The sequence below is a fragment of the Rissa tridactyla genome, chromosome 4 (assembly GCF_028500815.1).
Source record: "Rissa tridactyla isolate bRisTri1 chromosome 4, bRisTri1.patW.cur.20221130, whole genome shotgun sequence".
Lineage (NCBI taxonomy): Eukaryota > Metazoa > Chordata > Aves > Charadriiformes > Laridae > Rissa > Rissa tridactyla.
Genome location: NC_071469.1, coordinates 63,037,234 through 63,050,679, shown reverse-complemented (window position 1 = coordinate 63,050,679; position 13,446 = coordinate 63,037,234). Strand labels below are relative to the sequence as shown.

The following is a 13,446-nucleotide window of genomic DNA, read 5'->3' as shown; positions in this document are numbered from 1 at the left end:
TTCTATGTCCTTGACATTGAGTTTTACCTATTTTCTATCTAGATATCGATGAATGCCAGTCCTCCCCTTGTGGATATGGTGCCACTTGTATAGACGAAATAAACGGATACCGATGCACTTGTCCCCCTGGAAGAATTGGTCCTAGGTGCCAAGAAGGTATTCCCATATCTGCTATCAGTCTTCATCCAGAAAACAGTAGGGTACAATGTAGCAAGTATAGAGTTTATGTACAGTAGTCTGATGTGTAAGGAACAGTAGCTAGTATTTTTTTTTATATTTAAATTTGTATAGCTTCGGTAAATCGAAGAGGTGAAGTGTCTGAGTGTGCTTTTTTTCTTAGTGATTGGAATTGGAAAGCCTTGCTGGCTTAGAGGAATGACCTTTCCCCATGGCAGCAGGTGGGATCAAGAATGTAACAACTGCCACTGTTTGGATGGCCACATTGACTGCACCAAGGTAGGCATTTTGACCTATTTTCTTAAATCTTTCTGTCTGAAACAAACTTAATGTTCTTCGTGCACAAGTTAATCTTTGGTTTCTTCCATCTAGATTCTTGCATAGGTCTCCCCCAAACTGTTCAAAAAAAGGTGTCTAATAACTTCCTGTAAAAATACTGATGGGATTGTCCTAATACTTATGGGATTGTCCTTAACAATCATAAGCTACTATCCTGCTCTCTACCTGCTAGAACTGTCTCTCTAGAAGCAGAGAGGCACTTTTTGCAGAAAAGGAAATACGAACTGGAGTGGAATAACGATCACTCTGCCAAAGCTTTGCAAACAAAATTTAGAGCTCCTGATATTTTGAAACATTAGTTGTGAGGCAAAGGACGTGTAGGAAGACAGGTTTCTTGATTTGAGTAATAATTGCCTTTTTGTGTTGTCCTTCAGTAGGTTTATGAATTGAGAAATTGCAACCTTTGTATGTTTATAATGGACTATATCCTGGTGGTTGTGACTTTAAAAAAAAAATTAGCCTAAACGCAGATTGAACATTTTGGTATATGTGCTTCAAGCCTTTCAGCCCTCTTGACATAGCATTTCTAAGTGGATTTTTGGTACCTGTGCAGCTGGAGACAGACAAGATCACTGCTGCTTACAAGTTGTAGGGCTGGGTGGGTGGCTTCAGATGAGCACTAATAGCACTTACAACATTGCCTCACATGGCAGTCTCCCACGTTTCATTGGAAGCACCGGTTTAAAAACGCCTTGGGTCTTACAAATCTATCCAGCCTTAATCTTTATTTAGCAAGGTATACATTTTAGGTAAAGAAATAACTAAATCTTGCACATAGTCATTGGAAATGCTATTTTTGACCCTTTATGGTGTTGTGATGGCAAGTTTGAGATGTCTTTAGAAGATAACAGTACATGAAGGTAACTAGAATCTCAGAAATGGTCATGTGGTAAATGCGACTTATCCATATATAGTGTTTGGTTCTTTCATGCATAATGGAACAAATATGCTTTCTTGCTGGCAATTGTGCTTTAAGAAGTCCAGAGGTTCCTAAACTAGTAGCTGTACATTATTATAGAATCTTAAAGGTTACATCATAAAATGGAGCTGCGTTTGGAAGCTTGCTGCACCTCAGTAACTTGGCGGGTACCAGCACACTGTTTTCTTTTGGGAGAGTGGTTATTAAGTGACAGTGCTTATCACCGATGTACATCAGTTCTTCACATCTTCAGCATTCTGTGGCAAGGATCTCAGTATAAATACTGAAGAGAAATTAATCTTTGTGGAGGTGTTTCTCTTTCTAGATTATAGAAGCCTATATGTCTAGTTTAAAATAAACGCTTGAACCTCTGTATAACAAATCTGTAAGCCTCTAAGGAGATATGCCCAGTCACTGGTGTCTCGGGTAATGTTTGCACAGTTTTTACTCTTTTCTCCATACAGAATGTCCTTGTTTTGTGGCAAAGCAACTCCATCTGCTACTGGGACTACAGCAGTATTGAAATATGGGTTGGGTTGGTTTTTTTCAGTCAGTAATAGATAATTACTATCTGATGTGGATTACTTATTTTGATTTGATGCATAAGAGCAATTAACCGTAACAGTACTTTGTTCTTTTTAATTTCTAGGTGTGGTGTGGGAAAAAACCTTGTCTGTTACACAAACACTGGGATAATTCAAATAACCAGTGTCCCATGGGTCAAGAATGCCAGGAGAAGTATATGAAATGTTTTCAGCCGCCATGCACGGACTGGGGAGAATGCAGTGCCTCTGAACCTCTGCCTGCCAATATCAAGTGTCTGCCTAATTCTGGATACTTGGACAATGACTGTGCTAGAATTACTTTAATTTTTAACGGAGACAAAGTCCCACAGGTGAGAACAGAATTATTAATGAAGTATGGCAATACATGTAGGGATATATTCCATGTCAAAGCATGGAAGATTAATGTTTCTAATATGACTCCTCGCTGTCATAAACTTGCAAAATGTATTATTACACTCCTCTGTTGGTATTAATTGTGCTTTGTCTAAAGGGCAAGGCAAAATTAGGGTTCGTAGTGACTATTTTATTTTCTTTTTTAAACCTCAAAGAACTATTTTTCTTACATTTCAACATGGGCTCAGACTGTGCTGGGATAGTCATGCAAGCTCAGTTTCTCACCCTTCGTTCCAAATCCCTGCCCTGTGGTGCTGCCCTCTTTGTACCTTCATCATGTCTCAGTAACTGCAAAAACTCTGAAGATGTTTATTTTTATGTACTATTTTTTTTTCTTGAACTAAAGTCATACAATCTCCCTTGCTTCTAACAGGGCACTACAACTGAAAATATCTGTTCTGAAATCCGGTATTTACCAGCTACTAGGACTGTTTCTAGGGACAGAACTCTGATAATATTATGTGATCTGTCTTTCTCCACAGAGAATGCAGTGGAAGTTGCTATTGTAAGTATGAGACTTGTATTGATATATATAGACAAATGTTTTCTTATTAGTTTGAGCTGTGGGAAGAGGTGGTTTAAGCTTGTTTCACTTCAGTGCAGGTAGTGCAATCTGTGGCTTAGTCTGAATGCAAAGCAATTTTGTGATCTCGCAATTTCCTGTAGTGCTAGATAGCTGAAGCTGCAGGTTTCATTAATGACAGAAGGCTACCACAGCCTCCTGATAAATTACTCTAAAGACTGATTCAGCCCAAATTAGTGAACAGGTGCCTACCTGTTCTGTCAGAAAACTTGGGCTATTGACCTTTTCAGTAAGGAGATGTGGTTGCAGGTGACTGGATTGGATCTTGTGATGAAGTTTCTGCAGTGCATTTGAGTATGGCTGCTTCAGGATATTGATTAAATGTGTAAGTGGGAAGTGAGGAAGATGCAAGTTTAGTAAATGAAAGTTAACTGTTGCCTTACTGAGATAAAGACTTGCTTTAGAGGCATTTACAGCCAGATCACTCAATGCTTGCATACTGCTTAGTTTCCAATAAAAATTTAATTTTCGTAGCAAAGTGTTTATCCAGGCAGAAGCTGAACTGTCTGTCTCTACCAGTACCATAAAGAACATGCTGAGCCATGATGCAGGAAACAAAGTGTATGGTATAAATAGAGCAGACTGTTATTAGTCCAAGCTTCTATCTAGATGATCCACGTCTTGAAGTGCTCCAAACTATGACTAAGTTTAGCTCAGCAGTGTAAGTAACATGGAAGTCAGCTGCCTTTTATTTGAGGTATGCTGTATTAGCAAGTAGGCGTGTTACCCACCAAGTCTGACACTGCGTCTGCAGTTTCAATAGAGCCAGCCATGCTATTGCTACAGTAAACTTTTAGGGTACTGTTTGTAACTACTGTCAGGTAAATTCAACTTAGTGAACTCAATTAAAATGTAGCTGGATTTAAAAATGTGATTTCCATGTTTTAGGTGTTTGAAATAACTTTTTGGTTTTCCCCTTCACTCCCTGTAGTCTTTTGTCCCGCATCGAGATGAACAAGATAATAGTCTCATACAGAATGCTGCTAATACAATAGTAAATGCAATCACTAAGCGGCAAAACAGCACTGTTATGTTGGCAGTAACTGAAGTCAAAGTAGAGACCATTGTTGTTGGGAATTCATCATCAGGTAAGGTTCCCAATGCATACATCCTGTGTGTGTAAGCATTTTCTGTTCCCCAGCTGTTGGTCTTTTCTTACCTTTCTTTACATGTTGGGGAAAATGTTAGATTGGGTTGTTTCTTCAATTGCTATTACTAGCTGAAGAGAAAGTGGCTTTAAAATCAAGATTGTGTGCTAGTTTAAACTTAACCTCATCCCTAGCATAATATCCCCACCTACCCTTGCCACTGTTTTGGCTCTGACTTCCAACCCTGTTCTCCAGTCTAAGCATACCTTTCACAAGATCAGGAGGAGTTCTCATGTGCTGTTCAAATTCTTTCTGATTTTCCTGCATTGACCTTAACCCAGCTTCAGCCTTGATGCTGCTGTACTGTAGAAACTGAGGCTGTGAGGTAATGAAAACATGGGGAAGGGGAAGACATAGTGTGATACCAAGTCTCTTCTGAAGTGCTTATGTGTTATTTACTTTAACAAGAATTAAAGATGTTCATTATCTTCCAATACTTGGCCATGATAATGTAAAACTGTTCTCTTTTTCAACATGTGTTTCAAACTAGTGCACAGCTGGCTTAAAATGTAATGTTCATTCCTCTTAATGAGGATATGGTGTGATTGGAGAGACCTTTATCTCTGAATATTGGCTCTCAAAGAGCTATGCCAAAATAAGCAGTTGAAGATTTTGCATCCCTGTGTTCCTGCCTGAGGGAGGCAGGAGACAGTCTTGTGGAAGACCCCTAGTAGGCTCCAGGTCAACTAAGCCCCAGACCAGAAATCTTAGACTGGTAGGAGACTCTCCCAACTTTTTACTAGATGTCCCCAATATAATCTTCTGGCAGATCTTCCACCCATAGTCCAAGCAATTAGTAAATTTCCTGGTTCCGCTTTCCTTGCATTTCCCTTCTAGGGAATGCCTTTCATCAGCTAAAGCCTTGGCAAATGTACTATTTCCTCAGCTCTCCTGAAGGAGTGTATGAGCTTTGTTCTTGTCTTGAACAGAAATTGCGTGACGATAAAGAATCGAGCTGAGATTCTGGCAATACCTCATCCTCTGTTCTTTCTGATTGTGTGTTAAATGCTAAGGCAAAAGGGATGGGGGGGATTACTTTATCTCCCTCCTCGATAAGTTTCAAAGATTCTCCTAAGAAAGTAGATAGACTTTGACTTCTCTTGCAGCTAGTGTTAGAGAATGGTTTCCAAACATACCTCAAGTTTTCAGGAATGGTTTCCTAGAGAAATAACTTGGGTCTGTGTGCGTGGGAGAACACTAGTGGGGTTTGTGATTGGGAATGTGGAGAAAAGCAGTTGCCTCAACTGGTTTTGTTTAATCATTGAGCAGTAAAGACTCTTACCTCTAGTGACAATATTCTAGTGTTTTACTCTGAATTCGAAGTGGAGCATCCTAAAGAATGCATGAGTGAATTGGTTACATAGCTCTAGCCTGAATGTTATTTGAAATAGTTGGTACCTAACTGTCTGTGGTCTTGATGGTAAAGGACTCCTCATTCTGTTGCAAGTGCCAGTAATTCTAGAGCTACTTACAGGCATAGTACCCTTTATAGCCTACCTCTTACAAGGATAGACTTTTTCTTAAGAATCATTACTGAGGTTTTCTGGGCCAACTTAGCTTAGGTGTGCGAGAAAGAGATGATGCTTAAATAACCAGTTTGTCTGTTGGGTGGGAAAAAACATCTTGGCATTTCCCCCCTCATCATTAAACAAGCAAAACTCTAACTTGGTTTAAACTAGTAAAGAGCATTTCTAAATGGAATAGTGCATTCAGACAGTTATCATTGTGTTGTAATGACATCTTGTTTCCTTTCTCCTAAAAATCTTTCTAGAGCTAACCTGTAGTTATGTATGGATACTTCTCTTGCAGATGTTAAATGCTATGTATCTAGTTCTGTTGACTCAAGACTTTGTTGTGTTTTTTTTTTTTTTTCTTCATTTGCCCTCTAGATTATTTGGTTCCAATTCTTTGTGCTGTATTTAGCATTGTATGGCTGACTTGTATAATCATCTGTGTGTGGTGGACTCGGAAGAGAAGAAAAGAGAGAGAGAGAAGTCGTCCTCCCAGAGAAGAGGGTGCCAATAACCAGTGGGCACCTTTAAATCCCATAAGAAATCCTATAGACAGATCTTACAGTAACAAAGACATTCGTTATGAATGCAAAAACTTCATAGCTCCTCAAAAAAGAACTTGTGATGCAGTAGAGGAGTACGTAGAGTATGAGGAAGAGGAGGATGAAGAGGAGGAAAGAGATGAGGAAATGGACAAATTCCTCTCTCACAAACTCGCAAAGCCTTTGCCTACAAAGGCATCTGACACATCTGAGAGCAGTCCAGTAAAGAAATCCCATCAAATAGGCAAAATGGACAACAGATCTGTAAAAAATGTGAATGCATCAAACTTTGAAGGCAGTAGAGACTAACCTGTATTTGGAGTGTAGGCAGACTGTGCCTATGCTTGCTGGGGAGGGGAAAAATTGACATCTCCACTTTGCATCAAGGACTAAAAATATCTGGAGTCAAATGTTCATAGTTTCTTTATTTTGCGTAAAAAAAATAAATAAAAATAATAAATAAAATTTATTTTGTTTCTTTAGCCTTGTATAAATTATTCAATAACTGTCAGATGAAAAAAAATGAGTAATCTTTGATAGTTGCTATTTTTGTAAAGTTTACTTATAATACACTCGCTGTGTGGCAGAGGAGAGGTTGTATTTTCAATATGTGTAAAGTTTATTACAAAAGACTGTACACTGTTTACAGAATGTATTTCTTTTTATTACTTGCTCTAATTTAATGGTGGCTTTAAAACCTCCTGGTTGAGGAAATTGTGTGAACTTTAAACTGCTTTCTTGACTTTGAATCTCTATTAATGGCAGCTCACTGCACTTGTTACGTTAGTAGCTTCTGTGAGATTTTTTCCAAATTTGCCTTATACACTTTGTAATAGGAACAAAAAAAAAAAAAGTTATAGAGATCTTTCAACTGTGGTTTAAAAGTGGCCTTTTTGTTTCTGTTTAATTACTTTAGAATTGCAGTATTGAAGCATGTGACAAGTGCCTTGAGATTAAACTTTTTCTATAGCAACTGTCAAAGACTGCCATATCAATATAGTAAAATTGTGAGAACTCTAGGTTCCCCAACTGACACAGTTTATTTTCTAATAGTGAAAGTGCTTTTTTTGTAAATATGTACATATTAAATGAATCACTCTGTATATTTGATTTAATAACTTAAATATTTTGGTCTTTTTTTTTTTACATGTCATTCCTTTTAATTTATGTTGCAGAAAAGGAGGTTTTATGGCAGTTTATAAGACTTTTTTGGGTATTATGTCCAGATTAGAAAATGATGTTAATACAATTCAATGTTAGAAATCTGTTGGTCATTTGTATTTACATAGGAACATAACCACTTACGTGTAAATAGATCCAGAAATGTTTGTTTATCCCCATGTTCAGCCCATCTCAAGAACACTAACGGGTGCATCTACTGTACAGTACCAACATAGCGAGGCATTGTGGTTTTTTTCTTTTGTGAATATGTTAATTACATGTGGTATTACTTTTTTGCGTTTAAATACAGGCCTAATGAAGGGAACAATATTTTCCTCAATCCTGTTTCTGTTGTGCTTTATTCATCTTTTGCTCTAAAGAAAAAAGGCTGGCAATCTCAGAAGATGGGAGTACCTCATGAGAAATGGTTATTTGTAACGGAAGGCTTATGCGTTGTTGGTTTGTTTTTTTTTTTTTTTTTTAAGGCTTTATTATTGCTATTAACTGGGCAGACTTATAAGTTTATTTTAAGTACTGAAGAAGCGTAACACTACATACACCTAGTTACCCTACCAGTGAGAGGAACGGATGTTTGAGAGTGTAAACTCTGGCCCATGAACAATGTAAACATGAATTGAATGTTTTGAAACCAGTTATTTTATACAGGACCGCAGGATTTGCTTTGCAGGATCTTCTGTTTTAGTACATTTTTGTTTGACATGTTCTTAAAAAAAAAAAAACCTTTCAGAAAAGAAACTATTTATTAAAGCATTTTATAATGATGTTTGTTGTAACTTTTTTACTTGTGCTAAATATTCAAAACTTATTTTGATAACCTGATTAGGAGTTAGTTTAGAAAAGGGTACTATCCTTCTCATGTTCCCCAGTATAATCCTGAGTATTTAAACCAAAAACACTTTTTTTCTGCTACTCTTGTAACTTTTTGTACTGTAATGCTGCTGTCTTCCATAATCTAATAAAATGATTCCCTCATTGTGTGTAAGATACTTCAGATTGTCTTTGCTTTTGAAGTGCTTGGAGTACTGATGTGATGAGGCTAAACGAAGGAGGGGAGTGAAAGTCCTGATGTAATACACGGTACTTCCTGTAACCTGAGCCTACAGCCTGCATCCAAGTGCCCATACTTCCTGAGCCAACTTGGCAGCGTTGTCCTCTGCCCACGGCCGCACCGCTACCAGTGTGCGCAGAGGTGGTATCTCACATGTGCTCTAGGGACGCAGACACCTTCAGGACGTAAACTGGGGCTCTCCCTGCACTGCCTTTTTCCAAAGTACAAAGGCTGATTTTCGTTGGCAGTTATTGACCGCGCCTATGATGTGCCTTTTTTGACATGGCTCTCCTCCCAGCTGCTGAGCGGAGGCTTGTCTATGCGGTATTGTTTTGCTTCCTTGGATGATAAAGAGGGCTGTCGAGCATGCACGGGCTTGAGGTATTCTTGCCAAATCAAGTTGGATTTTTAAGTAATACCTTTCTCCTCTACTCTGCAGCCATTCAGACCTTTTGCTTGTCATGCTCCAATTTCAGTTTAGTGAGGTCTACGCCCATTTTTTAGGGTTTCTTGAATGGCTTTTGTACAGAATAATTTCTGTAGTAAAAGGTGAACTTTACGTAAAATAATATGGAATATAAAAGTTGAATTTTCCTAGTAGCTACCAACCTCCAAAGCAGAATTCTAGATCCTAGCAGAGTTTTTATTTCAGTCATCGTACAGTTACTTTGTTATTATTTTCCTTGGAGTATTGGCTTGTCTTTATGTTGATGAGAGCTGTTTCCAAGTCAGTTCTCAAAATCAAATTCTATTGTTATCTTTGATTTCCACTTTTCAAATATCTGTCTCCTGCCTTTGAAGAAAGGCTGATGGGGGAGAGGGGAAATCCAAAGGTGAGACGGGGAACTAGCACTCCTTCAATGACGACTTTCTAAAACTCTAAAATCAGCCCCATGGTTGGTGCCTTGGGAGAACCTGGTGGCTGCTGTTAGCTCCCTGGAAATAGTGGGAGCAATGCTATAACCATTCAGGACAGTGCCAGGATAGAAAAATATCTTTTTGCAGTGTTCTCTGCTTTCCAAGAGCAGTATTTGTGACTGTCTGCTGCAGAGAGCAATTTGTGATACTCACAATGTACGTAAAATACCTGAGAGAATGCTCCTTGTTGGAGGTTTTACATAAATACAAATAAATGTAGTGGGTTGCTGCTGTAGGCAGAAGGAGAAATCACAATTTTTTTTATACGCATGTTAAAATGCTGTGTTGCTGCTGTTGCGTTGTGCAGCAGTGAGCTGGCTCACTGCTCCTGAAGGCGCCAGTTCTGCTTCTTCGTATTACCGAAGTAGTATATAAAGTAACGGGGTCATGGCAGCGGGCATCAGAGTGTTCCCCAGCGACTGGTACCACGTCCGGGACTCGTTCCCCTGTGGATTCACAAAACCAGCATGTGTTCAACCTGGTAGTGCTGTGTGCCTGCCAAAACCAAGAATTATTTTATGCCACCTTCATGTGATGACCAAGGACGAGTTATGTAGACTGAGATAAGTGAAACAAGATGATTAAAAGTGGAGGATGAACAGAAGGTAAACTTTTTGACTTGCACAATTTAACTTTGACCTGTTTTATACAGATTTTATTTCTATGTTGCTCTTAAATTAATTGCATGTCTTCTCCACTTGCTCCACATTATATCATTCAGCAGATTTGTTTCCTTTTGACTTATTTTTATGTGAAGTGTTGAACTTGTACATCTCAACTTCTTGCACATGCGCTAAACATTATGTTACTTCTAGAACTCTATCTGTTAGAATAACTATGTAATGATGAAAATTAGTAAATGGGGTCATCTTTGAGATTTTTCTAAGCAATGAGTAGTTCCAGGCTAATTTTTCTTCTCTGTTCTTTTCAAGTTCTGATGCTATCCTGAAACACGGTCATTTGCTGTTGTCCGGTTTGTTCTTCATCAAACCGTGTAATTAGTCCTCTTGACATAAAAGTGTGCTTGGATGGAAAGTTAGTTCATATAGTAAAAAAAACTCGCTGCTGCCCCATACTCGTTTTCAGGAACAACCTAAAAGTTGAAAGGCATTGAAAGCTGCGGAGGACAGTAGTTGCGATGCTAGTTGTGAGGTAGCTTGGACAATAAGGGATTGGGGTGGCACAGAATTAGCTTGCACAGGTATTTGGGTTGGTTCAATTTAGTCATACATGTGGGCTCTGTTTCATTGTTCTTGAGTGCCGATGGGCTACTTACAGCCTTTTGGATGCAACAAGAGAAAGGATGAGCCTGAAGAAGAGTCCAGGCAGCCTGTGAGCCTTCCTGGGCAGTGAGCGTCCCTTCTGCCAGGCAATCTAGCTGTAACCTTTGAGGGCCTTATTGTCAGAGAGGAGGGTGGAGGTTGGCTTTGCTTTTTCTCCTTTCTCAACAGTAAAATAGGCGTTTGAGTCACATACTAAGAATCTTGCTTTGGAAAAATTATGCGGATCTCAGACTTGCTCTGTTCAGGGCTGCAAAGCAGTCCCTAACTCGCCGCTTGTCCTTGTTTCATCACAGATGGTGGAATGAAGAATGGGCTTACGAAACAGTAAAGGAACAAAAGGTCCCCTTGGGAATGAGATATGACTAAATCCTTTCCGTGTTCATCCCTTTTACAGTACCCGTTCTCATGCACGCAGTATTTCTATACGGCTACGTGGAACTTTTTGCTTTTGCTCTGTATAAAAGTGATTTCTTTCAGCATAACAGGCCCTTAGTCTAAGTGCAAAGATCTTGCTTCTTCAAACACTTGATTGTAAACATCTGCTTGCAATTAAATGTTTGTAAATGAATGTCGTAAGTAATATTCTTAAATAGATTGTATTTTTTTTTTCCTGCAAGCATCACTAAGTTTCATGGTTCATCGGGTCACCTTTTCCATTGCGAAAGCCAGTAAAATCTGGGTGGTTTATATGAGTCTCCTTTTAACGCTGTATATACTACTTCTGGAGCAAGAAGAAACAGACATCGTACAGGGCGGTGTCTGTATTCATAGCACCAAGTCAGTTACAAATGAGCTGGCGAGGGACCCAACTCTCCTGCCTCAAAGTTAACAATCCAGGTTATTTGCAGAGAATCAGCATGATTTGCACAAGGTATGTAATTTTGCCATGGAACAATGCTATCTTGATGATCCTTGCAGCCAATAACAAGTCCCACAGTTCATACCCATAACCTGTTCATGCAACTGTGCAAATGGAGCGCGTATTTCTCAAAGGGTACTTTGCAATACCTTCATGAAAGGAGTATGTAAATCAACTGGCTTGAGTGAAAAATGACCTGGTCTTTAGAAACTCGGAGGAGGAACTTTAGTTAACTTCTTTCCCTGGCAACAACGCTGCTTGAAATTTTTCTAGATGGGCAAAAAATATCATGGAACCCTTAAACAGGCAGCATTTAGCAGGCGTTACGCTTTTGTTCATATTAATGATGCTCCATCCATATTACTCTTTATAATTAAAGAGGCAAAAAGAATGTCTGCTTTTCTGCAAACCAGACTAAGATTTCTTTTTTTTTTTTTGAGTGGTGGATAAGGCAGAAGGATCACTCTGCAGGTGTAAAAGTGGCAATCCTGTAAGGATGCAACACTGTGACTTGGGAGTCACGCTGTTTTCTGGCCTGTTGCTTTCAGATGTTCTGTCGAAAATAACCCACAAACCCAACCAAATGCAAATCCTTCATCCCTGTTTGGTAGGGAAAGACTTGCTAACTTGTAGATCTTTCTCAGCTGCTAGCCTATCTTTTCTCCCACCCATCTGAAGGAGGCTTGGGTTGGAGGGGACTTCTGCCTGTGGCAGATGTGCTGTGCCGATAGGCTACATATGAAAGAAGGTTGAGCAGGGAGCTGTGGAGCAGGTTTGGAAACTGCTGTGGCAGCGGCATGCATCAGGCCCTTTGAAGGTTCGGCCATCTGCCCGGAGGCATAACTCTGAGCATAACCCCACCTACTAATTAACAAAGCCCTACCTGTGGGCGGACGTTGATTCAGCCAACAGCCGTACTGGTGCAGATCAAAGGTCCATCTATTTTAGTGTCCTCTGTCCTGCAGTGGACAGTGGCAGATGCTTAGAGAAAGTGCAAGAAAGCAGCAAATTGCAGCACGAGTCCTTCTCATACCCACCCAACTCTGTCGTTCAATGGTTTAGGGGCTTCCTATGCCAGACGTGTTTGATAGGCACCTCTTCTCCACGGCATCGTATCATCCCTTTTATGCTTTAGGCATCCATAACATCCTGTGGCAATAAGTTCCACGACAACACCATGAATTGGGTGCAAAAGCGCTTCCTTCTGTTTGTTGTGAACCTGTTCCTTGGTGAGGTGACATGAATACAGCAAGCAGTTGTTTCCTCTCCACCATCTCTGCAACATTTAGGATTTACAGTGCAGATGCCTCTCTCTCCCTAAGTCTTGGGGTTTAGAGTCTCAGTCTCTTCTGTCTCCACTTGCAGAGATGCTGTCCCACGTCTCCGGCTGTTTTTCCTGCATGATCTCCATGCCCTCAAAATTATTTTCTGCCACTTTTGAGTTGAGATGACCAAACTGAACAGCATCTGCTGTGTGGGCACCCAACACAGACCAGAACTGTTCTCCACTTCATTCAAATCCTTTCTTGACGGTCCCCGGTGGGATGGTTACTTTTTGGCCCCTGCTGGCTTCAAGACTGATGAGGAAATGGAGAAGGCCGTTTCATGCATTGGTTGTGCGTGTGCCTGGTCCTTGTTAGACTGAGGGTGCAAAGATGTCCAAATCCCACTGCTTTGAGTGACAAGGTCCCTGGAGAAGCTCACTCTACCCATGACCGTCTGCAAGGAGCAGAACTGGAAAGTGGGGTGAGGGGGTCCACACTAGGCCTGAGTGTTGTGATCCCATTTATTTTGGGCGGGGGGAATACGCCAATGGCCAGGACTTGTGCACACAAGGCTAGTAGAAGAACTAACCCTGCAGCATCCGTAGTGGGGCACATGAAGAGGACGTGCATCAGTGAGCACAGAAGAGGACTGCGTTTTGGGGGATGCTACATCAATAAGATCCAGATGTGAGAGTCAGGTAGGCACTGCATTG

The 13,446-nt window shown here is 40.1% G+C and overlaps 1 protein-coding gene across 1 annotated transcript in view; it reads left to right on the top strand.

Annotated features, from left to right (window-relative positions):
* JAG2 (jagged canonical Notch ligand 2) overlaps positions 1 to 8,572 on the top strand; it is a 72,197-nt gene extending 63,625 nt beyond the window's left edge. Inside the window, exons 21-26 of the mRNA XM_054199902.1 lie at positions 43 to 156; positions 341 to 456; positions 2,085 to 2,330; positions 2,768 to 2,899; positions 3,909 to 4,065; positions 6,015 to 8,572. Of these exons, the coding sequence (XP_054055877.1) occupies positions 43 to 156; positions 341 to 456; positions 2,085 to 2,330; positions 2,768 to 2,899; positions 3,909 to 4,065; positions 6,015 to 6,487 (1,238 nt within the window). The 3' untranslated portion in view covers positions 6,488 to 8,572. The remainder of the gene's footprint in view (positions 1 to 42; positions 157 to 340; positions 457 to 2,084; positions 2,331 to 2,767; positions 2,900 to 3,908; positions 4,066 to 6,014) is intronic.
* Positions 8,573 to 13,446: the final 4,874 nt, after the last annotated feature.